The sequence below is a fragment of the Ceratotherium simum genome, chromosome 8, assembly GCF_057802395.1.
Source record: "Ceratotherium simum simum isolate JZ-2026a chromosome 8, ASM5780239v1, whole genome shotgun sequence".
Taxonomy (NCBI): domain Eukaryota; kingdom Metazoa; phylum Chordata; class Mammalia; order Perissodactyla; family Rhinocerotidae; genus Ceratotherium; species Ceratotherium simum.
In genome coordinates this window covers 43,470,972-43,498,621 of record NC_141907.1, presented here as the reverse complement: position 1 = coordinate 43,498,621, position 27,650 = coordinate 43,470,972, and the positions used below count along the sequence as shown (strand labels likewise).

At 35.4% G+C, this 27,650-nt stretch overlaps 1 protein-coding gene across 11 annotated transcripts in view; it reads left to right on the top strand.

The window, feature by feature from the left end:
* The window catches only part of CLOCK (clock circadian regulator), a 119,788-nt gene that overhangs the window by 75,629 nt on the left and 16,509 nt on the right, over positions 1 to 27,650 (top strand). For all 11 annotated transcript variants that reach the window (XM_087434342.1, XM_014787441.2, XM_087434341.1 and 8 more), the window contains 10 exons: positions 4,736 to 4,856; positions 12,133 to 12,246; positions 12,385 to 12,503; positions 14,319 to 14,401; positions 14,611 to 14,717; positions 16,519 to 16,666; positions 17,229 to 17,304; positions 23,287 to 23,428; positions 25,613 to 25,713; positions 26,248 to 26,337. In XM_087434342.1, coding sequence (XP_087290468.1) covers positions 4,736 to 4,856; positions 12,133 to 12,246; positions 12,385 to 12,503; positions 14,319 to 14,401; positions 14,611 to 14,717; positions 16,519 to 16,666; positions 17,229 to 17,304; positions 23,287 to 23,428; positions 25,613 to 25,713; positions 26,248 to 26,337 — 1,101 coding nt within the window. The remainder of the gene's footprint in view (positions 1 to 4,735; positions 4,857 to 12,132; positions 12,247 to 12,384; positions 12,504 to 14,318; positions 14,402 to 14,610; positions 14,718 to 16,518; positions 16,667 to 17,228; positions 17,305 to 23,286; positions 23,429 to 25,612; positions 25,714 to 26,247; positions 26,338 to 27,650) is intronic.

Below are 27,650 nucleotides of genomic sequence, written 5' to 3'. Positions count from 1 at the left end.
CAGAGAAAAGGACAGACTGATTAACTGAATTTTCTGGGCAACTCTGTTTTAAAAAATATTTACATAGTAAAAAAACCCAGGAAAAGAAACTCTTTATAGGATTAAGATACAATTAAGATAAGATTAAGTAATTTAAATAATGGTATAATTATATATTTTTAAACCACATACAATTGTATTGGTTTTCTTTCGGTTATGTATTTATAGAAACTATATAGTCTTTAATTTAGTCATAATCAGAGCATCATTTGCAGTGAGGTCACACTTTTTAAAAGCCTGCTTCTTGGGCACTTTCTTTGAGCTCCATTCAGAATTAGATGCCCTTCGTCTCTGTTCTCATGTTACCTTATACATACTGCCATCAGCCATTATGACACTTAGAGTGAATTGTAATTTTCTGTTTATTTTTTATAATTATGGTAGGTGTAAGCTTCTTAAGTGCAGGGGCTTTATCTCTGTATCCACATGGGCTAGCTAGTTTCTTAGAGGACAGTCAGTAATTATTTATTGAATATATGAAAATGAGTAGACTATTTGATGTGGGTGTTTTAAAAGTTCCTTCATAATAGCACACTGGTGTTGGGTCTTTAATTGTGAGGGAATATTTAATTGCATTTTGAAATAGATAACGTCTATAATAGATCTAGTTGAGATCCAAGTGTTTGATCATTAACATCACCCCCTCGATGAAAACCCTCTTTGCCTTGCCATTCCCTCTTGGATTTTTTTTTTAACTTTTTATTTTAGAACGGTTTTAAATTTTTTTTTTTTAATTTAATTTTATTTATTTATTTTTTCCCCCAAAGCCCCAGCAGATAGTTGTATGTCATAGTTGCACATCCTTCTAGTTGCTGTATGTGGGACGCGGCCTCAGCATGGCTGGAGAAGCAGCGCGTCTGTGCGCGCCCGGGATCCGAACCTGGGCCGCCAGCAGCGGAGCGCACGCACTTAACCGCTAAGCCACGGGGCCGGCCCTAGAACGGTTTTTAGATTTACAGAAAAATCTAGAAGATAGTACAGAGAATTCGCATATGCCGCATATCCAGTTTCGTCTATTATTAACACCTTCTGGATCTTTTTAATTGTTTGTGTCAGCCAGAGCCTGTAGACTGGCAGGTGAAGTTTTGGGCAGAGATTTCTGCTGGTCCAGTAGACCCATTTCATTTCATACTGAGTCAGTAGTATCCTTTATTAAAACAATTTTTTGCTGGTCTCCAGTTACTGTGGATACTTTCCTTCACGTCACTGACATTGCTGAATTATATGTTATTTGATGGTTTGAAAACATAAACACAAGTATGTTTTGAGAAAATAATAATTGGTTGGGATCAAACACAATAAGGAAGAAAATATGTGATTTTCTGTTTTGGGTTGTCATTAATAATTAAACTGTAACAGATGCTAAACAAAAGGTTTAGAACAATGGTATTCCTTCCTTTGTGTTTTAATATACATGCCTTTTTGTCTAAAATAGAGTTATGGCTGTTGCCCAGAAGGAAAGAAACATTAGCAAATCCTTAACTTAGGCTTTAGTGTTTATAATTCAGTTCCGTTGAGAAATTAAAACTTGCCATCTTAATCAGTGGTCAATATGACTTAAAATTTTTAAATTTAAATTTAAAATCTGACTATAGAATTACAAGACTGATTCTATAGGTCCTGCAAAACAACAACAACAACAACAACAAAAGTTTTCTTAACTTTGTCACTTCATACTTATAAAATTTAAATTTAGGCACATTTTAACCTGTTTGTGGCTAATAATCAGGAAAAGGAAATTTATGGATTTTTTTTCTCGTGATCTGGCTTTCTATGACAAAATTATAGGATCATACCACCTCAGTGCCAGAAGAGATTTTAGACATCCTGAACCCAGCTCCTTTATGTTACCAGCCAATATGAAACCCAGAGAAATTGGACGTAATTGTGGAATAATTTAGTGGAAGTGCCAAGACATAAAGTTGGGTCTCTTACTTTACTGAGAACTTAAAATTTGTAAAATTTTACAACTTTGGAGTGGTTTCTTCACACTTGCTTAAATGTGTTCCTGAGACAGAGTATATTAAATTTGTAACCATGTAATATAGGGAAGATGATGAGCCATGTTACAGCCTAACAGAGTCCAGGACTACAAGTGCCACAATTAAGATACTAGATTAGCCTTCCCTTTTCTACTCTCCTTAACCTGGGAATTTGGAAATATAAACACAAGAGTGTTTTAAGAAAGTTAGTATAGTCTGTACCGGGCATAAATGTAGTATGCAGAAATATGATTTAGACTTTTTTGAATAGTTACCTAATGATTATGAAAGCTTATTTGATAGAGCCACAATTTTTGTTCCTTATGCCTGTACAAAATCGTTTACTCTACTAATAACTGTTACAAGGAACACAGTTGTTTAAAAACATGTTATATCCAACATATATTTGACATTTTGGGGGAGGGGCTTTCAACCCCTTTTAAACAACTATTCTCTACAGCAGTTATTTGTTTAACTGTCGGTTGTCTACCTGAGGGAAAAGATAATAGTTAATAATTTCCATGGTCATGTTGACCTAATGTAGAAAAATCAGAAAGGCTGTTGATTTATGTCATATAACAATCAGCGGGATTTACATTTCTGCTTCATGAAAATGATTGAGGGAGATAAAAGGATCCAGATAGCTGCCATTTCCTTTTCTTTCCTTCAAATTGTGTTTGGGAACTGATTGGATGGTACGGCAACATCAAGTATGATCAGCTTCATTTAGAGATTTAAAAAGTAGTGGTTAATGGAAAGTTTGACACATTCGTTAATTAATTAATTAGTTGCCTGTTGACTCTGATGCTCTAGATTATCAAGTGTCAGAGGAAGCAGAATGGGACGAGCAGTGCTTGTGACCATACCATTCTCTGTACTAGCCATTCATATGCTTTTCTCTATGGATATAAATTTATAGATGGAAAAGCGAGGGTACCATGGGTCAAATCATAATTTATTGAAATAGTAGAAGAAATTCTCAGTAAGAATAAATAATAATAGAAAACTATAATCATTTCCAAAATAAAAGGTTTAGTTCTTACTTCAAATTACTGTCTTATTTTTCTGTCAAGACTTTTTTACATTAATATCAATGCCTATATTTTAATACTTTGTCAATAAAAGGCAGTTTTCTAGCCTTTTTTGTTATTTATGCCTGAATTTTCAGTTTATTCCTTTTGCTCTAGAGGCTTTTCAGACTTGCAGAAAAATCCCTTATTAAAATACAGATGTATTTTTGGTGTGGTTACCCCTTAAGCTTTTATCAAATAAATTCAAAATCGTTTACTCTTCTAATAAATGTTATATGCAAAGCACAGTGTTAATGTGCCTTGATTTGAAATGAGGGAGATAAAGGTGTAAGAGATAGGGACCTTTTATTCACTTATGGGGCAGCAGGACATAGACATTAAAGTATAATTAACAAATATTTTTTATGGGAAATGAATGGTATGAGTAATAAGTACTAAGGGAATTTTATTTACTGTAGACTGTGGTGTTAAGAGAGTGCTTTTTTGAAGGAAATCATTTGAACTAGTCTTTGAAAGATGGGGGGTACAAATATGTGGAGAGAGAGGGGAAGGATATTCCATTTCATGGGGTGGACTTTGAGGGCTAGAGAAAAGACGGAAGAAAGAGTGTGAATGGCTGGCTCCTACAGAGAGTAGTAAAACACCCTTTTCTCACCTCCCACCATCCCCAGTGGCTCTCTTTTTTTGTCGTTTGAGGGTTTTTTTTTTTTTTTTTTTTTTTGTCTTGTTTTTAACAAAGTCTTTACAGTATTTAAAAGTGGACCCGCTTTGGTTGAATGCAGGGGGAAAGACAATTAGCCTTGCCTTCACATCTCTTTTCACTTCCCTTGTCCTCCACCCCTATCTCCACATTCCTTCAGATATCACTATCCCCAGGATTCCACAGAGCAGTTTGAAAATGCAGAGAAACCAGGTGGAAGGGACTGGATTTGGTAGGCAATGTGAAGTCACTGAAGTTTTGTTGTCACTGGTTCTTAAGGATAGGAACTATCTTACTCATTTTTGATTCCACAGCCGTGGCACATTGTAGGCAGCCTGATGTTTGTCAAATTATTTTTGACTAATAAATCATAATTAAAGCCATATTTTAGCAAGGATTATAGTGCTTAACATATTACTTGCCTTTTTTTTTCTTGTTAGCTAAAATCAATGCTTTTTGACAATGAGATACAGGATAGATGGCTAGAAACGATGAAATAAAAAAGAAAGGACACATTGGACAATTGAAATAACACCAAAGTCAAATCTCCTCACTTACCCTGTAGCTAGTCCTTTGGTCCTTTGTTGTGGTGTATACCACCATAATTTACTAGAGATTTGGATGTATGGTAAGGCTACACCTTGTAGCCAAAGATTTTTCTAATCAACTTTCTGAGTCCTGTTGTATTTTAAATGTTCAAATTTGGTGAAACTCACCTTTTCAAATAATTTATCAGACTTTCAAATCAATCTCATATTGATTATGGACCTGATGACACTAATATCAGAGGCATAGAGGTCATGTTAACCTTCTTTCACCTTGTTTCCTGAGTTGTGCTCTGTAACTTGACATTTGTCAGTTTTTACAGATAATTGAAAGTTAACCATATGCTCATCTGATACTTTAAGAGTGATTATATACTTTTAAAATATATGTGTCTTGAATTACTAAAATTATTTTATTTGTATAAATTTCTTTTTCAGTCTGATCTTGTGGATCAAAGTATATTTAATTTTATCCCAGAGGGGGAACATTCAGAGGTTTATAAAATACTCTCTACCCATCTGCTGGAAAGTGATTCATTAACTCCCGAATATTTAAAATGTAAGTAGTAACTGTTAAGCAAAAAGTTAAATATGTTTGGTTGCGTAATCCTTTACTTTTGGAGGTTTGTGACAAATGCAGACATGTTTAACCAAATTAACACATAGCATCATTCCATACCCTGTTAGATCCTTTTTAAATATTAAAGAAATATATAAAATGGAATTGACATATTAAAAGTTTAAACTGTATTCCAGAGTATATTGAAATCTCTTTTTTGTTATAATAGTTATGCCATGAAACTGTATTTTACACAAAAATGGAACTTGGCAATATATTCTTATTAATGTTTTTATAATTTTTAAATAATTATTTTGTATAATAATATATTTCATGTTTCCAAACTTAAAATTTACAAAATAATACTCTGTAAAAGTCTAGCTCACATTCTTGTGCCCCAAATAATTAGTCCTGTATCCAGATATAAATTAAAAAAAACATAGCGTTTTGAAGAAAATTCTGCAACTATTTTATGAATATTCAAGGCAACACGTACTCTTTTTTTTTTTTTTTTTTTTTTTTTTTTTTCATTAATGGCATTATATTGTTAACAGTATTCAGTACTTTGGTTTTTTATATCTACATATATTTCATATATATATATTTTTATTGAGGTAACATTGATTTATAACATTATATAAATTTCAGGTGTACATCATTATATTTTGATTTGTGTGTAGACTACATCATGTTCACCACCCAAAGTCTAATTACCAGCTGTCACCATACACATGTGCCCTAACACCCCTTTCGCCCTCCTCCCTCCCCACTTCCCTTCTGGTAACTACCAGTCTGATCTCTGTATCTATGTGTTTTTTTGTTGTGGTTGTTTTTATCTTCTACTTATGAGTGAAATCATAGAGTATTTGACTTTTGCTGTCTGACTTATTTGGATTGTCATAATACCCTCAAGGTCCATCCATGTTGTCACAAATGGCAAGATTTTATCTTTTTTTTATAGCTGAGTAGTATTCCATTGTGTATATATATACCACATCTTCTTTATCCATTCATCCATTGATGGGGACTTAGGTTGTTTCCAAGTCTTGGCTATTGGGAATAATAATAATGAACATAGGGGTGCATATATCTTTATGCATTCGTGTTTTTGTGTTCTTTGGATAAACACCCAGAAGTGGAATAGCTGGATCATATGGTAGTTCTGTTCTTAATTTTTTGAGGAATATCTATACTGTTTTCCATAGTGGCTGCACCAGTTTGCATTCCCACCAGCAGTGTATGAGAGTTCCCTTTTCTCCACATCTTTCCAACACTTGTTATTTCTTGTCTTGTTATTTATAGCCATTCTGATGGGCATGAGGTGATATCTCCATTGTAGTTTTAATTTGCATTTCCCTAATAATTGGTGATGTTTAACATCTTTTCATGTGCCTGTTGGCCATCTGTATATCTTTTTTGGAAAAATGTTCAGATCCTTTGCCCATTTTTTAATTGGGTGGTTTGTTTCTTTTTTGTTGAGATTATTCTTATTAATTTTTAAATAAAATCTTATTTATTTATTTTTTTTATTATTGATGTCCTAATAGTTTATAACATTGTGAAATTTTGGTTGTACATTTTGTTTGTCAATCACCGTATACATGTCTCCCTTCACCCCTTGTGCCCACCCCTTACCCCCATTGCCCCTGGTAACCACAGTACAGTTTTCTCTGTCCATGTGTTGGTTTATATTCCACATATGAGTGAGATCGTACGGTGTTTGTCTTTCTCTTTCTGGCTTATTTCACTTAACATAATACCCTCCAGGTCCATCCATGTTGTTGCAAATGGGATGATTTTGTCTTTTTTTATGGCTGAGTAGTATTCCATAGTATATATATATACCACATCTTCTTGATCCAATCATCAGTTGAGGGACCCTTGGGTTGCTTCCACCTCTTGGCTATAGTGAATAATGCTGCAATGAACATAGGGATGCATAAGCCTCTTTAGATTCCCAGTAGTGGGATAGCTGGATCATAGAGTATTTCTATTTTTAATTTTTTGAGGAATCTCCATACTGTTTTCCATAGAGGCTGCACCAGTTTGCATTCCCAGCAGCTGCGTATAAGGGTTCCTGTTTCTCCACATCCTCTCCAACATTTGTTGTTTTTTGTGTTGGTGATTATAGCCATTCTAATGGGCATGAGGTGATATCTTAGTGTTGTTTTGGTTTGCATTTCCCTGATGATTAGTGATGTTGAACATCTTTTCATGTGCCTATTGGCCATCTGTATATCTTCTTTGGAGAAGTATCTGTTCATTTCCTCTGCCCATTTTTTGATCGTGTTGTTTGTTTTTTTGTTGTTCAGTTGTGTGAGTTCTTTATATATTATAGAGATTAACCCCTTGTCAGATGTGTGTTTTGCAAATATATTCTCCCAGCTGGTGGGTTGTCTATTCATTTTGATCCTGGTTTCATTTGTCTTGTAGAAGCTCTTTAATCTGATAAAGTCCCACTTATTTTTTCTTTAGTTTCCCTAGTCTAAGTAGGCATGGCATCCGAAAAGATTCTTTTATGACCAATGTCAAATAGTGTGTTGCCCATATTTTCTTCTACGAGTTGTATAGTTTCAGGTCTCACTTTCAGGTCTTTGATCCATTTTGAGTTAATTTTTGTGAATGGCGATAGCAGATGGTCCACTTTCATTCGTTTACATGTGGCTGTCCAGTTTTCCCAGCATCATTTATTGAAGAGACTTTCCTTTCTCCATTGTATGTTCTTCACTCCTTTGTTGAAAATTAGCTGTCCGTATTTGTGTGGTTTTATTTCTGGGCTTTCAGTTCTGTTCCATTGATCTGTGTGTCTGTTTTGTACCAGTACCATGCTGTTTTGATTACTATTGCTTTGTAGTATGTTTTGAAGTCAGGGATTGTGATGCCTCCAGCTTTGTTCTTTTTTCTCAGGATTGCTTTAGCTATTCAGGGTCTTTTGTTGCCCTATATGAATTTTAGTATTCTTTTTTCTATTTCCGTGAAGAATGTCATTGGGATTCTGATTGGGATTGCATTGAATTTGTAGATTGCTTTAGGTAATATAGACATTTTAACTATGTTTATTCTTCCAATCCATGTGCTTGGGATGTCTTTCCATTTCTTTATGTCATCATTGATTTCTTTCAATAATGTCTTGTAGTTTTCATCATATAGGTCTTTCACCTCCTTGGTAAGATTTATTCCTAGATATTTTATTTTTGATTGAAGTTGTAAATGGTATTATTTTTTTGAGCTCTCTTTCTGTTAGTTCATTGTTAGCATACAGAAATGCAACTGATTTTTGTAGATTGATTTTGTACCCTGCGACTTTGCTGTAGTTGTTGATTATTTCTAATAGTTTTCCAATGGATTCTTTAGGGTTTTCTATATATAAAATCATGTCATCTGCAAATAGTGAGAGTTTCACTTCTTCGTTGCCTATTTGGATTCCTTTTATTCCTTTTTCTTGCCTAATTGCTCTGGCCCAAACCTCCAGTACTATGTTGAATAAGAGTGGTGAGAGTAGGCAGCTTTGTCTCGTTCCTGTTCTCAGAGGAATGGCTTTCAGCTTTTCCTCGTTAAGTATGATGTTGACTGTGGGTTTGTCATAAATAGCCTTTATTATGTTGAGGTACTTTCCTCCTGTATCCATTTTGTTGAGAGTATTTATCATAAAAGGATATTGGATCTTGTCAAATGCCTTCTCTGCATCTATTGAGATGACCATGTGGTTTTTATTCTTCATTTTGTTGATGTGGTGTATCACGTTGATTGATTTGCTGATGTTGAACCATCCCTGCATCCCTGGTATAAATCCCACTTGATCATGATGTATGATCTTTTTAATGTGTTGCTGTATTTGGTTTGCCAATATTTTGTTGAGGATTTTTGCATCTATGTTCATCAGCGATATTGGCCTGTAATTTTCCTTCTTTGTATTGTCTTTGTCTGGCTTTGGTGGCAGGGTGATGTTGGCCTCGTAGAATGAGTTAGGAAGTGTTCCATCTTCCTCTGTTTTTTGGAATAGTTTGAGAAGGATGGGTATTAAATCTTCTTTGAATGTTTGGAAAATTCTCTGGAGAAGCCATCTGGTCCTGGACTTTTATTTTTTGGGAGGTTTTTGATTACTGTTTCAATCTCTTTACTTGTGATTGGTCTATTCAGATTCTCTGTTTCTTCTTGGTTCAGTTTTGGGAGGTTTTATGAGTCTAAGAATTTATCCATTTCTTCTAGATTGTCCAATTTGTTGGCATATGGTTTTTCATGGTATTCTCTTATAATCCTTTGTATTTCCATGATATCCGTTGTAATTTCTCCTCTTTCGTTTCTATTTTTATTTATTTGAGCCTTTTCTCTTTTTTTCTTAGTAAGTCTGGCTAAGGGTTTGTCAATAAAATCTTATATTTAATGAGAGGAAATGAAACATTTTCATTTTTACCATCATTAACCAATTGAACACTGAAACTGGGAAAAAAAAACTTGTGTATTTTTTTAAATTATTAAATAAAAGAAATCGTTTGCCTTATTAATTAAACAGAATTAAACAATCATTTATTGGATGTATGTAATGTGCCAGGCACTGGTGCTGTATAATAAAAGTGCCAAGAATAGTGAAAAATAGTCCCTGCCTTTAAAAAGTGCAAAATATGGTATAACCGGACATTTCTCCTGGATTCATTGGACAAATTAATTTGACCAGAATACTTAATTTTCTTCACTAAATTACCCTGTGTGAAATCTGAAATTACAACACTGTATTTGGCCATTAGTTATTAAATATCTTCTTTAATGACTATTTTAATGATTTTTAAATTTTGACTTTTCTGGTAATAATGACATAAATCATTTTAAAGGACCTTTGTGTTTTGAACCCTCAAATTCTATAGCACAGTAACTGTCCAAGAATTTAGATACACATATATAAAAGATACACACGTTCATGTACATATACGTGTAAGTATGTATGAATGTATATCTTTGATAAGCGTGGATAGCCTGTCAGAAGGAGTTGAGAAGAACTAGAGACAGAATCCATTCGAAGCCTATTTTTAATTGTTTTAAAATCAAGTTCTTATCACATTGACAAATAGACCACTCTAGTCTTTCACCTAAGAGAAAGATTTGGGCTGGATATATTGATGTAGAGGCCAGTTATATGCCTACAAATGGTATTTGAAGTCATGGATTGAATGACATTGCTTGAGGTAACTATATAGAGCGAGGAGAAAAGAATTAGAAAGGTGGAATCCTGGAACGTAGCAAGAGGTGGACAAAGGAGAAAGTCTGCTTTAGAGACCTTCATAAGGGCAGAATTGCCTGGGGAACTGAATGAAAGACCTTAGGCTTCTGCTTCTAAGATCAGAGGTGTGGATGGCAACAATACTTATTGATAGAAAATGCCTTAATTAAATGACTTGCTGACCCCCTAGTTAAACAACTGATATACAAAAAGTTATTTCCCCAGAAAAAAAGTATTTCATGCCAAAGGAGTACACATGATTTAAAACAGAGGGGAAATTGCTTGGGAAAGTCAGGATTCTGCAGGTAGGTCATTTGGGCCGTAATGAAGGTGAGGTGGTACAGGTGGTGTGATTTGTGTCTAGAGAAGGAAATAGGGCCTAATATTTTGTCCTAAAGAGTTTGATTTTTTACATAATGAGGAGCCAGTGAAAGGGGATTTGGGTGGTTGTGGTTTGAAAAAAAAGCTCTCAAGTGGACAATTTTGAAAAGGACCAGACTGGAGATAAAAAATATAGCAATACAAGAAAAGATGAAGAGGAAAGCAGTAGAAGTAAGGATGGAAACGAAGGTATGTATATGAGTGTTGAGCAGATAAACTCAATAGGACTTGGTGTTAGGCACAGGTGACAGAGTGGCTAGGGATGATCAGTGGGGAAGATTTTAGGAAGAAGGTAGTTAGATTTTGAACCTGTTGAGTTTGATGATAAAGCTATTTGTGATAATGACAGGAGAGTATGAGTTTGATGCTGTGAGCAAAGAGAGGTGTTACTGGTCCTTGATTGCTGAAATAATAATGATGAAAGTAATATTAGTCTAAGAGTAGCAGGCAGCTTTGAATCCAAGTGGCAAGAGTGTTCAGGCGTAAAGAATACATTTTTGCAGTTACCTAGATGCAAGGTAATGTATGTCTTTACTAAACTGGTGGTACTGGATGCTCAGTTGGAAAAAAATGAGAGCTTTCTTGGTAAAATAAATAGCAGGTCCTGGTGATAGACTGGTTTTGGGGTTCGTGATAGGAAGAGAAGAAACCAAATTGATAAGGTTTCTAACTTAGGAGATAAGCACACATAGGACAAAGGGGAAGGGCAGCTGGCTTAGGAAGAAAAAGGGATAAATTCAAATATTTTGAGTTTAAGTTACTGATGGGACAATCAAGTAGAAATGTCCTGAAAGCAAATAGTGATAAAAGACTTTGTCTTATATAGAATATTAGAGTTGGGGGGAGAGATTTAGGAATAAATAAGTTTACCAATGCCAATAAGTTTATGAAAGATAGTAGAAGATAAAGATCAAATGAATTTTTGTGAATACCCATGGTTTGAAGACTGATTAGCAGAAGAGATAGAAATAGTAAGGAAGGCAGATTTCATGCTATGGGAATGAAGACATATGAGTTTTAAGAAGAGGTAGAAACAGGAAAGACCATTGAAGTTAATAATATAAATGTTGGTGATCTTTAGAAGAGCAGTTTCTGTCGAGATGTGAGGATGAAATCCACAGTGCATGAAGTTAAGTGAAATGAATATATGGAAACTAGAGCACGTAATGAAAAGGAAGGAGATCTGTGATACTAAAAAGAGTAGCATGAAAAACCCTTTATTCGTTTGAGATGGAAAGACCTGAACAAATTTAAAAGTAGAAAGTGAGCATCCAAAGAAGAGAATGTGTGGATGCTAAGGGAATGAATAACAGTGGTGTGGCCCTGGTCCTAGAGAAGATAGGAAAGACACTATTCAAGGTAGAACTAGAAGCGTTAGCTTTAGAATGGGAAGCAAAACCTTTCTTTGAAATCAGAGTGAAGAATGAGAAGGAAGGACACATAAAAATGGGGAAATATGGAGTTGCTTATATCAGAAGATTTGTTTTCTCTATTAAGGACAAGGTGAGATCATCTCCTAAAAGTACTCTTATGGACTAAATAAAATGTCATTGAGGATGTCTGTTGGAGAAAATGATGATTGTGATTGTAAACTTATACAGCTCTTATAATCTTATTTTATGTGATAGATCATTTATTGTGATAAATCACAAATATATCATATTTTTTCTCTTATTTCAGCAAAAAATCAGTTAGAATTCTGTTGTCATATGCTTCGAGGAACAATAGACCCAAAGGAGCTGTCTACTTATGAATATGTGAAATTTATAGGAAATTTCAAATCTTTAAACAGTGGTGAGTAAAAATGCTTCTCTTACAATGTATTCTTAACTTAGTATTCTTTTAAGTTCTTAAAGACATAGATATCTGAACATCAGTAAAAACTGGATTTTCCTGGAGTAACTGATGATTCATATTTCCTTACTGTTTTAGTATCCACCTCAGCACACAATGGTTTTGAAGGAACTATCCAACGCACACATAGGCCTTCTTATGAAGATAGAGTTTGTTTTGTAGCTACTGTCAGATTAGCTACCCCTCAGTTCATCAAGGTATGTTTCTAATTTTATTTCCTAAAGGAGATTTCACTTCATAGTATGAAAACTATCTTTATTTTTGTTGTTTCCAGAATAACTGAAACTTCCTGCAAACTTTGAAGTAGTAATGGCCAGGAGTTATTAAATATACGTGATTATGATAATTTGGAAGCAAATAATGAGTTATGAAGGCACTCATTAAATTATATAATTAATTTTTAAATATATATCCTTTGCCATCAACCAGTGGTTATATATCACCATTGTCCTGCTTTTGTGCAAAATTTTAGGGTGCTTCTTTGTATAGTAAACAATTTACATTAAAGGGGAAAGGCCAAAAATCTAGGTAATTTTAAAAGGTTGTTTTTGAAATTTTCTTTTGAAATATACAAGTGGCTTTTTTACTGCATATAATTTACCTTTTCATTTAAAAAATTCAATTAAATAATTTATTTTTATTTCCTGGGCCCAACAAGCAGATGATCAGTAGGGAGGTGGGAAAATGAAAGCATTTAACCTCTAGAAAGTGGCTGGAAATAAGTCAGGCTAAGATTTTAAATTTTAGGGAGACACCATATTATAGGACAAAGTAGTGAATTAGAAGTTAGTGGATCTTAAAGCAGTCTCACTCTGCTTGTTTTGCTCTTAGGAAATAATAGCAGTGGCTAACATTTATTGAGTGCTTACTACGTGCTGTATACTTTAAGTGCATTATCTCATTTAATTCTTGTAACAACCCTATAAGATAGATGCTAGTATGATCTTATTTTATATTATAAGAAAACTGGGGCTTAGGGGAGTTAAGTTACTGGCCCAAAGTCACAGCTATTAAGTGGTAGAACTGGGATTGATTCTAATTCTTTTTCTCTCAAAGCCCAAGCTCTTAATCACTACATTGTGCTACAGAAGGTCATTCAAGGACACAGAGGCAGATTGGAATTCATTGTTGAGTTTGACTAGAGTCTAGGGTTACTATGTGAGGAGTGGGTAGGGATGGTGGGAGACGAGGTTAGAAAAGTAAGCAGAGGCCGGAAATGAACTGTTTCTTCTTTGTTGTTTGTGTCTCCGTGCTGAAGAATTTAAACTTTATCTTAATGAGAAAACATTAAGGTTTTTAAGCAGGGAAGTTATATAATCATATTTGGGTGTTAGTAAAATAATTATGGCCAGAACAGAAGACGAATTTGAAGGACAGGGAGACTTGTTGGGGGAGACGCTGTGGCAATAATGTGAGCCAATGATGGCAAGGGTCTAGAGTCTAAATTAAGACCGTGAAGATGGAAGGGAGCGAATAGATTTTTTTTAAAAACTTAGAAGGTGAAATTGAAAGAATTTAGTAGTGGCCATTTAGATGGTGAAAGTGAAAATGAAAGAGTGTGTTGTGACTATCAGATTTCTAGACTAATGGCACAACACAGGTATGCCTCCATTAATGAGATGGAAAACTGTGTTAACTGGGTATGGGGAGTAAGGCAGATAGTTCATTATAGGACATATGGACTTTGTGATGTGTGGGGACATCCAGACAGTTGGAAATGTAGAACTGTAATTCAGGAGAGAGATCTGAATTCAGAATAGGGTTTGTAGGCATGTAGAGAATAGAGAAATACGTAGAGTGAGAAGTCCTCCCCCGGAAGCCTACATATATTTATTGCCTTATTTATTTACTTATTATTTAGTACTTTTATTCTTTAGTACCAGAAAATAAAAATGTGTTAAATTGTTTAGGGAAAAGTTATCTAATAATGACTTTTATAGCTAACAATATTTAGGATTCTTCTAAGGACACAGAAAAGTATTTCTAAATTTTAATTATTAATTTATTTGTAGGAAATGTGCACTGTTGAAGAACCTAATGAAGAGTTTACATCTAGACATAGTTTAGAATGGAAGTTCCTATTTCTAGATCACAGGTAACTATTTTTAAGTTTCATAAAAAGTAATTGTCATATTATATAATTCTTGAAATTAATGGATTTCATGGACAAACTTTCTAATCAGGATGTTCAAATCCATTATCCATTTTTCAAAAGATAAAGGTTCCCCCCAAAATTGATTTCTAGTTGGAGTATTTCTTATTATGGAATAAGTTATAATATTGATTATTTTATATGTAATTTAGGGCACCACCCATAATAGGATATTTGCCATTTGAAGTTCTGGGAACGTCAGGCTATGATTACTATCATGTGGATGACCTAGAAAATTTGGCAAAATGTCATGAGCACTGTAAGTAGACTTTATTATTTCTGGTGATAATAACTGTTTTTAATTATGTAAATAACTATTGTATTAATAGAAGGTGGTAAATACAGACTTATAACCATTTTTGTATTTTTGAAATATACTAGAAGATTTTACTTGATATGTATAACCAATCCAGGAGAAATCCTAGATCAAGTTTAAATTAAAGTTCTTTCTGTTTTACACATTGCAGTCTATAATAGGAAGTACAGTTTTATAGTATAGCATCTAGTAAACCTAGTTCTGAAGTCTATTAGCTCTATATCTGGAGTAAAAGAAGTAGATTCCTCTGAAAATTGTAATAGTATGTCAAAATATTAGAACACTATTTCATACATTTTAATTTCCAGGCATGCAAGTCTCCCCAGGAGGTAGGTACACATTTAGAGAATCTCTTTTAGAAAGCTCATAGTCAGTGCTTAATGTTACCTACTGTTATTGTTATTAGTAGCAGAAACATTATCGCCTCATTGTGCTTGCACTATTCTAAACAGTTTACATACATTATCTCCATTATTCATCACCACAGTTCTAGAAAGAAAGTAGATACTGTTATTATCTCTATGAGTAAACCGAGACACAGTAAGGCTAAGTAATTTACTCACAATCCTGTGACTCATTGGTGGCAGAGACAGGATTAGAGTCTAGACCTACCTTTTTACCACATGCTATTCATGCTTTGCTTCAGAAGTTGGTTTTAATGATAGGTTTTATTTGCTTCTCTGATCCTCCTCCCAAAATTCTGCCCTCTTGGGTGCCCTCTAAAGCTTAATTAGATATTTAAGATACTTTCATGATGTCTTAGACTGGTCTAATAAACCCCTTTATATGAAAATAAAACATGTTATATAATAGCATCAACTATATGGAAGATTTTCAGAGTAAAGTCATTTCAGCACCAAAGAAAACATTATTCACTCCAGGTCATGTGGGCACTAAGCTCCGTGATGTATTGAAAAGATCTGACACTTCTGTTAACCAGCTGCGTAATTTTGGACAAGCAGTTTAAATTTTGTAGACCTTGATTTCGTCATTACAAGTGAGAGAGAGCGCGAGATTCCTGACCAGCATCTCCTAAGGTTTGTTCCACTAAATGCCAATCTATTAAAAACAGATTTTATGGTCAAGGGAGACTGGGAAACACTTCATAATCAATCCCCACCCCTCTACTCCCAGAATCTTGACATGCATTAGCATACTTGAGGTTTTGAGAAGACTAAATAAACCTATTTAACAAAGTTTCCCAAATTAATTTAACCACAAAACCTACTTTTTGCTTAATGTCTGTTAAAAGGCTTCAGAACTTACAATCTACAGAGAACGTTTTGAGAATTACTGTACTTATCAGTTACTTCAAACAATTAAGTTATTCTGATTTTGGTTAAAGTGTAGAGTTAAATGCCTCAAAGATGCTGTACTTGCCAGGGTATCTGTGGGGGGAAAAAAAACTCAGGTGTGATTACTTATCGCTGTTATCCTCAGTATATCTTGGCAGCAGGAAGTCAATAAGTGAATAATCTTGAGTATTTGGAAATTTATTGTATATGAAAAGTATCTAAGATTGGCAATAACAGACTATAAATTGGGCACTGTGGAAGATATGTTAATTGCTTGGGACCTTAAGCTATCTCTTTAGAAAAGCATTTTCTTATAATTGATATATATGTTATTGAAAAGCCAGAAGAAGAATTATATATATAAATTTAAATGTAAATGATAGTTTTGGCTAAAAAATAGATTCATAACTAATAATATGAATCAAAAAAACATTTTTCTCTTTTCTTAGTAATGCAATACGGGAAAGGCAAATCATGTTATTATAGGTTCCTGACCAAAGGACAACAGTGGATTTGGCTTCAAACTCATTATTATATCACTTATCATCAGTGGAATTCAAGGCCAGAGTTTATTGTTTGTACTCACACTGTAGTAAGGTAATAATTCTTTTATAGAATTTCTGAATTATAGAACCATCCGTAATGATTTTGGCAGTGTAATTTTTATGCATGACATTTTAATGAACTGCAAAGTGATTTTTTCCCTCATTTTGGTATATATTTTCAATATAATATTAAATTTACTTACAGGCATTATATAGAAATAGAATACAGATATATATAGATATATAATTCTTGACATAAATTTTATGGGTTAGATCAAAAGTTGTAACTGGCTTTTATGTACCAAAGTCAATCATGTAAAAGGAAAACTGGAGTAGATAAGCATGCTCTTCCTTTATTTAATTCCTCTTAATGTAAAGACTGGGTAGTTATGGATCATTTACAGTAGCATATAAAACTTTTGAGATACCTAGAAAATTGCAATTTGAATTAATGTAGTACACTATAGATATGTTTTAGGTTTGTGTAGTGCATAGAAAATAGTCTGGCATTAGTGATGAACAAAAAGATACATAACAAACACTGAATGATTGCACCTCTGCAGTATTTTAAATGAATGATGAAACACTAAAATTCTATTTTCTTCCATTTGTAGTTATGCAGAAGTTAGGGCTGAAAGACGACGAGAACTTGGCATTGAAGAGTCTCTTCCTGAGACAGCTGCTGACAAAGTAAGTATCTTATAGTTTTTAAAAAATTATTTAATTTCTTCCCAATGAAAGATAAGACCCAGTAATGGATAGGAAAATTATTTTCCAAATATTTCATTTCCTCACTTGTGACAGGGTTATAATTATAGTTTACTATTTATTTTTATTTTAAACTTAATATTTTAAAACTTCATCTGCTTCTGAAAAAAGATTTGAAGGCCCTGCGTTTAATGGTAATTGGGTGAGAGACGTGTATCATCTCAGATTTACCTAAAATCCCCGCTTTGAAAATACTGAAACTGAGGCTTTAAGGGGGGAAAAAAACACCTCCCCTAAAGACACATGACTGGGAAGTTAATAGTCAGAATTTGAACTCTGGTTTCTCTTTTCATTATGTCAGGTAGAAGTGTAGTGTATTAGTTACCTATTACTGTGTAACAAAACTTGATGTAAAATAACACACATTTATTATCTCATAGTTTCTGTGGGTCAAGAATCCAGGCACAGTTTAGTTGGACCCTCTGCTTCAGAATTGGTCATGAGGTCAAGGTGTCAGCCCAGGGTCTCTCACAAGGCTGTAATCAAGGTGTCTGTGGGGGCCACAGTCATCTCAAGGTTCAACTGGGGCAGAATCGGTTTCCAAGCTTACTCAATGGTTGTTAGAAGGATCGGGTTCCTCTTGGGCAGTTGGACTAAGGGCCTTGGTTCCTTGCTGATTGATTGTCAGAGGCGACCCTCAGTTCCTTTCCACGTGGCCCTTTCCATCATAGCAAGTATGCAGGAAGATTCAGGGAGAGAAAAAACCAGCAAGATAAAAGCCAGAGTCTTTTGTAACCTAATCACAGAAGTGATATCCCATCACTTTTGTCTATTCTTTTCATTAGAAGCAAACCACTAGGTCCACCCTACACTAAAGGGGAGGGATTATATAAGGTTATAGCAGGAGGCGGAAATCATTGTGAGCCATGTTAGAAGTTGCCTATGACAGGTATTTTTGACATGTGGAAAATAAGTGGAATGAAAAGAGTCAATCTGTATAAAAAGTGAGTTAAATAGGCAGCATGCCAGGGACAATATGGGGGATATTGTTCAGTCATTCAACAAACCTTATTAAGTATGTTCCATGTGCCAGGAAGTACTGGATGTGGCTCTAGAGGCTGAGAATACAGCAGTGAATAATACAGACAAATTCTCTGCTCTCATGGATCCCATGTGAAAGAGTTTTTCCAGAGAGGATTTGTATGCTTAGAGGAAGAAGATGCAGTATGTTTTAGTAAAAGAAATTTTCTGGGAAAATGCTTAAATTTAGGGTTCCTTGAAATGAAGACCATTATAGAAACTGAAGTATATAGAGATTATTCCTCCTTGCTGCTTCTTTTTCCCTCACGCCAGTATCCAGTCCTAGTAAATTCAACTAGCCCTACTTCCAAAATATACTCCAACTATGTCTGCTTTCTCACCATGTTTACTGTTACCACCATGATCCTCCTGGAGTTTAGGAAAGAGGTCCATTTGAGATATGTTTTTGAGAAACTTCAATATGTGGATGGTTTGAAAATCATGAATCTAAATGTGATCATCAAGGGAATGAGTGTAGAGAGAGAACATGAGCAAGGACTAAGCACTGGGGCACTCCATCATCAAGAGATTAGGGAAACTGGGAAGAACCAATCACAAAGGAGATAAGGGGAAATATCCAGTGAGGGAGAAGTAAAACCAGGAAACTAAGCTGTCCTAGAAGCCAAGAAAGGAAAGTGTGTTAGTGAGGAGTGAATAGTCAGCTTTGTCAGATTCAGCTGAAATAAGTTAAATTAGATGAGCACTAAGAATTGAGCATTAAATGTAACAGCATATATTCATTGATCAGTAAGAACAGATTGGGTGGAATGGTAATATGGATGAAAGCCTGATTAGAGTGGGTTTAAAAGAGAATTTTCTGGGACAAGGAGAATTAGAGACAGTAGTAAGGAGTTTTACTACGAGAGGAGAGAAATAGGACAGCAGTAGGAAGAATAAGTGGGCTTAAAAGAAGTACTTGCTTTTTAAGGTGGGAGAAATAATAGCATGTTTGTATATTGGTGGGAATGGTCTGATGGAGATAGAACAATTGGTGATAGGACAGAGAGAGGTAGAAATGCTGGCGCAAGGTGCTTGAGTTGGTGAGACAAGAATAGGATCTAGTCCACAAGTGGACGGATTGGGTTTAAGGGGCACAGATTATTCAAAAGTAGCAGAGGTTGGCAAACTATGGCCTTTAGGCCAGATCTGGCCCTCTGCCTGCTTTTGTAACACCTGCAAGCTAGAGGTGTTTTTTACATGTTTTTAAGTGATTGAAAACAATTAAAAGAAGAATAATGTTTGGTGACACGTGAAAATTATATCAAATTCCACAGCCACACTCAATTCTTTATATACTGTTGCCTATGGCTGCTTTTGTGCCACAACAGCAGAGTTGCATAGTTGCAACAGAGCCCGTACGGCCCACAAAGCCTAAAATATTGACTCTCTGACCCTTACAGAAAAAGTTTGCTGATCTCTGATCTGTAGTAACATGAAGAAAGGTAGAATGTATGAGTACAGATGCTGGTAGGTAGGTTGATAGAGTAGTGTGAGCTTGTTGCAGTACTCTTCAGTAAAATAGGAACAGAGTTCCCACCTAAGAGTAAAGTTAGGAGAGGAGTAGTTGGAAGTTTGAGAAGAGAGGAGAAGGTGTTAAATGGTTTTATAGGAGAGCAGGAAAGTGAACAGACAAGGGAATTTTAGTCTGTTTGGCAGGCAGGATTAAGGACCCACTTGAGATTCTTGGTCATTAATTTAGAGAGAAACCAGTCCCCATATTGTGTTTCTTCAACCATGGTCAGCTGTGCAGGAACAGATGTGGAATAGGTTAAAAATTGGGTTTAACCAGCACTGGGATTTTTCTAAGGGAATGTGGTGAAGGGAGACGCAAGCAAGTGAGTTGATGGTATATGCAAGGGCGTGGTTATGATGATTAATCATGAATTTAAGCTGGGTAAAGAGGGGAGAGAAAACTAAAGGGGAAAGAGTGAGTGTGAAAATATGGTAGAATCAATGTATTTTAGGTTCTACCAAAGGATTATTAGAGTTGAGATATTAAAGAGAATGAGTAGGAAATAAGGGAAATGGTGGTCAAAGAGTAGGATGTTTGAAATTTAGATAATGGAAGGTTTATTCTTACTGGTATTGACAAGGGTTAGGGTAAGACTGTGAGAATGAATGAGTGAGGAGGTGGAGGTCAAGATCTTTGGCCTTCAAGAGAGATGTCATGGTGTTGAATATGTAAATATTTATAATCTTGGAATTAAGAATTATTGAGGGTAATACTAAGCCAGCAGTGAAAATTTTAATTTAGGTACTTAGGAGTGACCACAAGGTCAGTGGATGACTGCAACAATGAGAGAGATAGTGAGTTACATGGTGTGCTAATGTGAGATTCAAAGTTGTGAGTGCTGGGAGGAAGGGAAAATTTTCTGAAAAGAGCAGTAGGAGGACTTCTATTCCACTTCCTGAGCAGAGGTTCTAAGGGTTGTATGAGAGAAAACAGCCACCACTTAAGAGACCTACAAGGAAAGTGGTATCCTCTGGGGAGATCTGGGTTTTAGTTAGAGCAAGCCAGCGAAGGAATGTTCAGAGATGAGGTTGAGAATACAGAAGAATTTGCTGATTGTGGATACTGAAGGCAGGCAGAAGGGTTTTAGGAGCTGGGAAGCAGTGGGAGATGGAGACAAAAATGTAGGGTGTGAAGAGTGGTGAGAGTGCAGGACGTAAGGCATTGTGTCACATCACCCTTTTTTTTTCCTTTCTGGTATAAGTAACTTCGAAATCATGTTGTTTATGTGTGTGTATACACATATGTTCTCCTTTCTATGTAGCTTCCTAGAATAAGAATAGAGAATTGTTTCTCATTCACTGCTGCATGTGGAGGGCCTGTGTAAGCCCTCTCTTTGACACTTCCCTCTATCATAATGCGGAGGAAAGGGAAGATGAGTATATTGGTATACCTGGAATATTAGCAGGTAGAGTTATAAATTTGGTGGTGGCAAGTGTTCTCATCTATATAAGGCAAAGCTATCAGTTGAGAGAGAGGGAGACAGAGGTTTCAGAACAATGGGAAAGATATAGAATAATTGTGAAGAGGAGGAAAGTGAGCCCACCCCAAAACCTTAATGTTTCTGCCTAGTGTTGCGTGTCCATTTTAGGTTGGTGATCATTTGTGGTTGACTATAATTGTTTCCAAAGGAACACTTGAGAAGTGAGCTGGAAGGATAGGATAGGCAAGTATGGTTTAAAGTGGGATTTAATTTGTGCTTTTAGAGGTGCTACAATATCTGGTAATGACAGGTGTAGAGTTTGAATGACTGAGGTAGAGTGGAGGAGAAAGGTTATTGGAGATGAGGAGTTCCTAGAAAGCTGAGAGGCCAGGACAGGATACTCGATGAATCATCCATATGGATATTGAAATTCTGGAGAAAGGTCCGAGTTGGAGTGAAGAGGAAGATTTTCAGCAGTCCAATGCTGAGTTCCAAAGATGCTTGCAGTACCTTGTCTATAAAGTGTCATCTTTATTCTGTTGTTTCTTTTTTTTTTACACTTAATTTTGTTTAATGTGGTGAAATGTAACATAACATAACATTTACCATTTTTACCAATTTTAAGTGTACAATTCAGTGGCATTAAGTACGTTCACACTGTTGTGCAACCATCACCACTATCCATCACCAGAATTTTTTCATCTTCCCAAACTGAAACTCTTTACCCATTAAACAGTAACTCTCTATTCCCTGCTTCCTCCAGCCCCTGGCAGCTACCAATCTACTTTCTGACTCTATGAATTTGACCCTATAGGTATCTCATATAAATGGAATCATACAGTATTTGTCCTATTGTAACTGGCTTATTTCACTTGGCATAATGTCCTCAAGGTTCCTCCATGTTGTAGCATGTGTCAGAATTTCCTTCCTTTTTAAGGCTGAATAATCTTTCATTGTATGTATATACCACATTTTGTTTATTCATCTGTCGATGGACACTTGGGTTGCATTCATCTTTTGGCTATTGTGAATAATGCTGCTATGAACATGAGTGTACAAATTTCTGTTTGAGTCCTGCTTTTAATTCTTTTGAGTATATACCCAAAAATGGAATTGGTGGATTATGTGGGAATTCTATGTATTTAATTTTTTGAGGAACTGTCATAATGTTTTCTATAGTAGGTGCGCTATTTTACATTCCCATTAGCAGTGCACAAGGGTTCCAGTTTTTCCGTATCCTCACCAACACATTATTTTCTGTTTTTTTGATAATAGCCATCCTGATGGGTATGAAGTGGTGTCTCACTGTGCTGTTGATTTGCATTTCCCTAATGATTAGTGATGTTGAGCATCTTTTCATGTGTTTATTGGCCTTTAATGTCTGTGCAAGACCTTTGCCCATTTTTTAATTGAATTGGTTGATTTTTTTTTTGCTATTGAGTTTTAGAAGTTCTTTATATATTCTGGGTATTAATTCTTTACCAGATAAATGATGTGCAAATGTTTTCTCCCATTCCATAGGTTGCCTTTCTACTCTATTCATAGTGTCTGTTGATGCACTTTTGATGCCTGTGCTTTTAGTGTCATATCCAAGAAATCATTGCCCAATCCACGGTCATAATGCTTTTCCCCTTTTCTTCTAAAAGTTTTATAGTTTTAGCTCTTATGTTTAGGTCTTTGATCCATTTTGAGCTGATTTTTGTGTATGGTATGAGGTAAGAGTCCAGCATCATTCTTTTGCATCTGTTGTTTCTTTAAATAGAGAATGAAGCCAAAAATTTCTGGCTATAAAAAATAAATGTTCATTTCTTTACCTAATATTACACAGGTCCCTTTGCCTTGTTATGGGTAAAAACTGATTTTGGGGAGAAGGGGTTAGCAAGCAGTATTGCTAATTTGGGATCTCTGAAGTGAAGCACAAGAAAACATTTATTTTACTCTGTCTCCTTAGGCCCAAGATTCTGGCTCTGATAATCGTATAAACACAGTCAGTCTCAAGGAGGCATTGGAAAGATTTGATCACAGCCCAACCCCTTCTGCATCCTCCCGGAGTTCAAGAAAATCATCTCACACAGCAGTCTCAGACCCTTCCTGTGAGTACCTGAGCTTGAAAGCAGACTTCCTTTAGAGAGAGTGCTTCTAAATTGTTTGTATTACTGGTATCAGCATTTTTCATTACATACTACTTTAAAATGATAAGTTTTTACATTTCTGAAATGTATTAACCTTTACAGGGAGCAAGAAGCACATTGCTCACATTTAGTAAAGAAGTTTATGAAGTAACCTATAAAATATGTAGGTAGTAATGTTGGTATTGTTAAGTTTTTTATCATCCCTGAAAAAGAAAGCAAAACTATTTTTTCCTTTTCTATTGCTAGAGCCAGTAAGTGTTCTTTAAGCTTGCTTTTTGAAAGTTTTTTTTTAGTGTCTTGCCTTTATAAAAACTTGCATAATTGTCATTAAATTAGTAACTTTTTTTTAAAGAGTTTAGCACTTGTATTTCTTAGAGTATTAAAACTATATATAATAAGGAAAAAGGGAGTTGTTTGAACTCTCAGCATCTGGCTAGAACATCAAAGAGTTTAAACATAGGATTTCTAAAAATCTTAGGAAAAAAATTTTCCTGTTATAGCTATTTCTCTCTTTTTTAAAAAATTTTATTTAATTGTGGTAAGGACACTTAAAATAAGATCTATCCTCTTGAGGGTGCCGGCCCGGTGGCACAAGCAGTTAAGTGTGTGCTCTCTGCTGTGGTGGCCCGGGGTTCACCGGTTCAGATCCCGGGCGCACACCGACACACCACTTGGCAAGCCATGCTGTGGCGGCGTCCCATATAAAGTGGAGGAAGATGGGCACGGATGTTAGCACAGGGCCAGTCTTCCTCAGCAAAAAAAAGAGGAGGATTGGCAGATATTAGCACAGGGCTGATCATCCTCACAAAAAAAAAAAAAAAGATCTACCCTCTTGAATTTTTAAGTTACTGTAAATAATACGTTATTGTTGACTGTAGGTATAAAGTTGTACAGCAGATCCCTAGAGCTTGTTCATCATCCTTTTTTTTTTTTGTCAGGAAGATCAGCCCTGAGCTAACATCCCTGCCAATCCTCCTCTTTTTTTTTTTTTTTTGGCTGAGGAAGACTGGCCCTGAGCTAACATCTGTGCCGATCTTCCTCCCCTTCACGTGGGATGCCGTCACAGCATGGCCTGACAAGCAGTGTGTCCATGTGTGCCCGGGATCCAAACCCTGGCCACCAACAGGGGAGTGTGCACGCATAACTGCTACGCTGTGGGGCCGGCCCCTTGTTCATCATCCTTAACTGAAATTTCACGCCCATTGGTTAGTAACTCCCCATTTCCCCCTCCCCCCAGCTCTTATCAGTCACCGTTCTACTCTTTGATTCAATGAATTTCACTATTTTAGACACCTTATATAATAGAGTCATGCAGTACTTGTCTTTCTGTCATTGGCTTATTTCACTTAGCATAGTGTCTTCAGGGTTCATCCATGTTGTCGAGTATTGCAGAATTTCCTTCTTTTTTTAAGGTTGAATAGTATTCCACTGTATGTATATACCACATTTTGTTTATCCATTCATCTGTCAGTAGACGTTTAGATTGTTTTCATATCTTGGCCATTGTGAGTAGTGCTGCAATGAACGTAGGAGTGCTAATATCTCTTCAAGATCCTGATTTCAATTCTTTTGGATAAATACCCAGAAGTGGGATTGCTGGATCTTAATGGTAGTTCTATTTTTAATTTTTTGAGAAACTTCTATACTGTTTTCCACAGTGGCTGCACCATTTTGTATCCCCACCAACAGTGTGCAAGGGTTCCAGTTGCTCTACATTCTCGTGAACATTTACCTTTTGTTTTTTTGATAATAGCCATCCTGACAGATGTGAGGAGATATCTTTTTGGTTTTGATTTGCATTCCGCTGATGACTAGTGACTTGGAGCATTTTTTCATATACTGCTTGGCCATTTATATGTCTTTTTTGGAGAAATGTCTATTCAAGTCCTTAGGCCATTTCTTAATGGAGTTATTAGGTTTTTTACTATTGAGTTATAGATGTAGTAAACATTTTTGTATTTAAAGCTTTCCTATTTCAAATATTTATTGTTAAAAAAGAAGTCATTAAAATGAATCATTGTCGTAGACTTCACTTTTATTGAAGAATTTAGAAAAATTTTCACTGAAATGCATTTTGAGACTAATCTTTGAAAACTGTATTTTATAAAGTACTAATGCTATTCTGTTTTTGTTGACTAACCTCAGCAACACCAACAAAGATCCCAACGGATACCAGCACTCCTCCCAGACAGCATTTACCAACTCATGAAAAGATGGCACAAAGGAGGTCATCGTTTAGTAGTCAGGTAAACTCTTCAGTTAGTATTCTTCTGAATAAAGATATATTAAAAGGGGAAAAGTCATCTAAATCTTCAGAAATTCATTGATTCATTATCCCTTTCTATAAAGATCAAGATAGTTGTTGATATATAACACTCAATATCTTTCCTTTTTTGAGAAGTAGTTGTTCAACATATCAATCCTTTTGATTATCTTTCAGGTCAAATGTCAGATATTTTTCACTTATGAAAAGCTGATAATTTAGAGCTATTTTATATCTAATTTCAAATGCTAATCACTTTCAGTTGAGTCCAGTCTACTTGTATTTGAGAGCCCATGCAAGGTAATGTGGCAGAAGCCTTGGAAGATAAAAAGATAAATAGCGTTTATCTGTAAACTGACATTCCCAGTGTAGAGGGGGAGAAGTGCCTGTGCTCAGCTTAAAACGTATGAGGCAGACTGTAATCCAGTTATAAAGATACCATGGTGATATTTCTGGTGGAAGTTCTCATGTATGGGAATGATCATCACTCCAGTGTTATTTTTTATTTTGCTTCTAGTCCATAAATTCCCAGTCTGTTGGTCAGTCATTGACACAGCCAGTGATGTCTCAAGCTGCAAATTTACCAATTCCACAAGGCATGTCCCAGGTATTTTTTGTTTGTTTCAGTTGAGTATTTTTAAATGATAAATTATTTTTAAGCTAGTAAGATTTTTAAAAATATATACTTATAGATACAGTGAATCTCAACTCTGGGCATTTAGAATATATGGGGATATTTTTGATTGTCAGTGATTGTGGGGTACCACTGACCCCGTAGTAGGCAAGGGCCAGAGATGCTAATTCTCTTTCAGAATGCATGACAGTTTTGCACAACAAAGAATTATCCTGCTTAATATGCTATAATACCCCTATTGAGAAACTCTGTGGACAGAAAGATATTAAAGATGAAATATAGCTGTTTATTTTGTTCTTCTTATGGATGTTGGAAGAACTGAGTAATTTTATTCATATATTCATTCATATATTGAGTTCCTTGTTATATATCAGGTATTGCAGGTGCTGGCAGTATAAATATGTAATATCTATGCTAAAAGACTTTATTACATCTCGAGGGAACAACATAACTACAATACAATATTATATAGTCTATGCTCAAGGTATATAGGCTGATATGTGAGCACATTAGATGGCCCCTTAATGCAGCCTGAGGAAGTGAAGGAAAACTTTCTGCAAGAATTGTTCCTTGAGCTGAGTCCCAAAGGAGGCTTAAATACTTTTTTTTTTTCTTTGTGAGGAAGATCAGCCCTGAGCTAACATCCATGCCAATCCTCCTCTCCTTGCCGAGGAACACCAGCCCTAAGTTAACATCTATTGCCAATCCTCCTCCTTTTTTTTTTTTCCCTTTTTCTCCCCAAAGCCCCAGTAGATAGTTGTATGTCATAGCACATTCTTCTAGTTGCTGTATGTGGGTTGCCGCCTCAGCATGGCCAGACAGCGGTGCATCGGTACATGCCCAGGATCCGAACCCGGGTCGCCAGTAGCGGAGCGCACGCACCCAACCGCTAAGCCATGGGGCCAGCCCCCTACGTTACTTTTGATTGTAACTTCCCAGCTTGTAATTTATGACTCTGTACTCATTCAGTGCCTCAGACACATTAAAAATACTACTAAGTAGTGGTAAAAATAATCTAAAATTTTCTGACTGTTTTTTGGCATTAAATATACCTTGACTTAACAGTATATTAATTTCAAATAATGATAGTTAAAAATAGGTAAAAACAATCTTTTGTTTTTACCATGGTTTTTACCATATAAGATAAATACCTTTATCTTATATGGTTGTTATTTAAATTATATATATGTAATTATAGCTATTATATGACACTTGTACAAATATGCTCTAAATTACCTAAATGTCATTAGCTTGCAACATATGATCATGTAAGGTGTTTATAACAG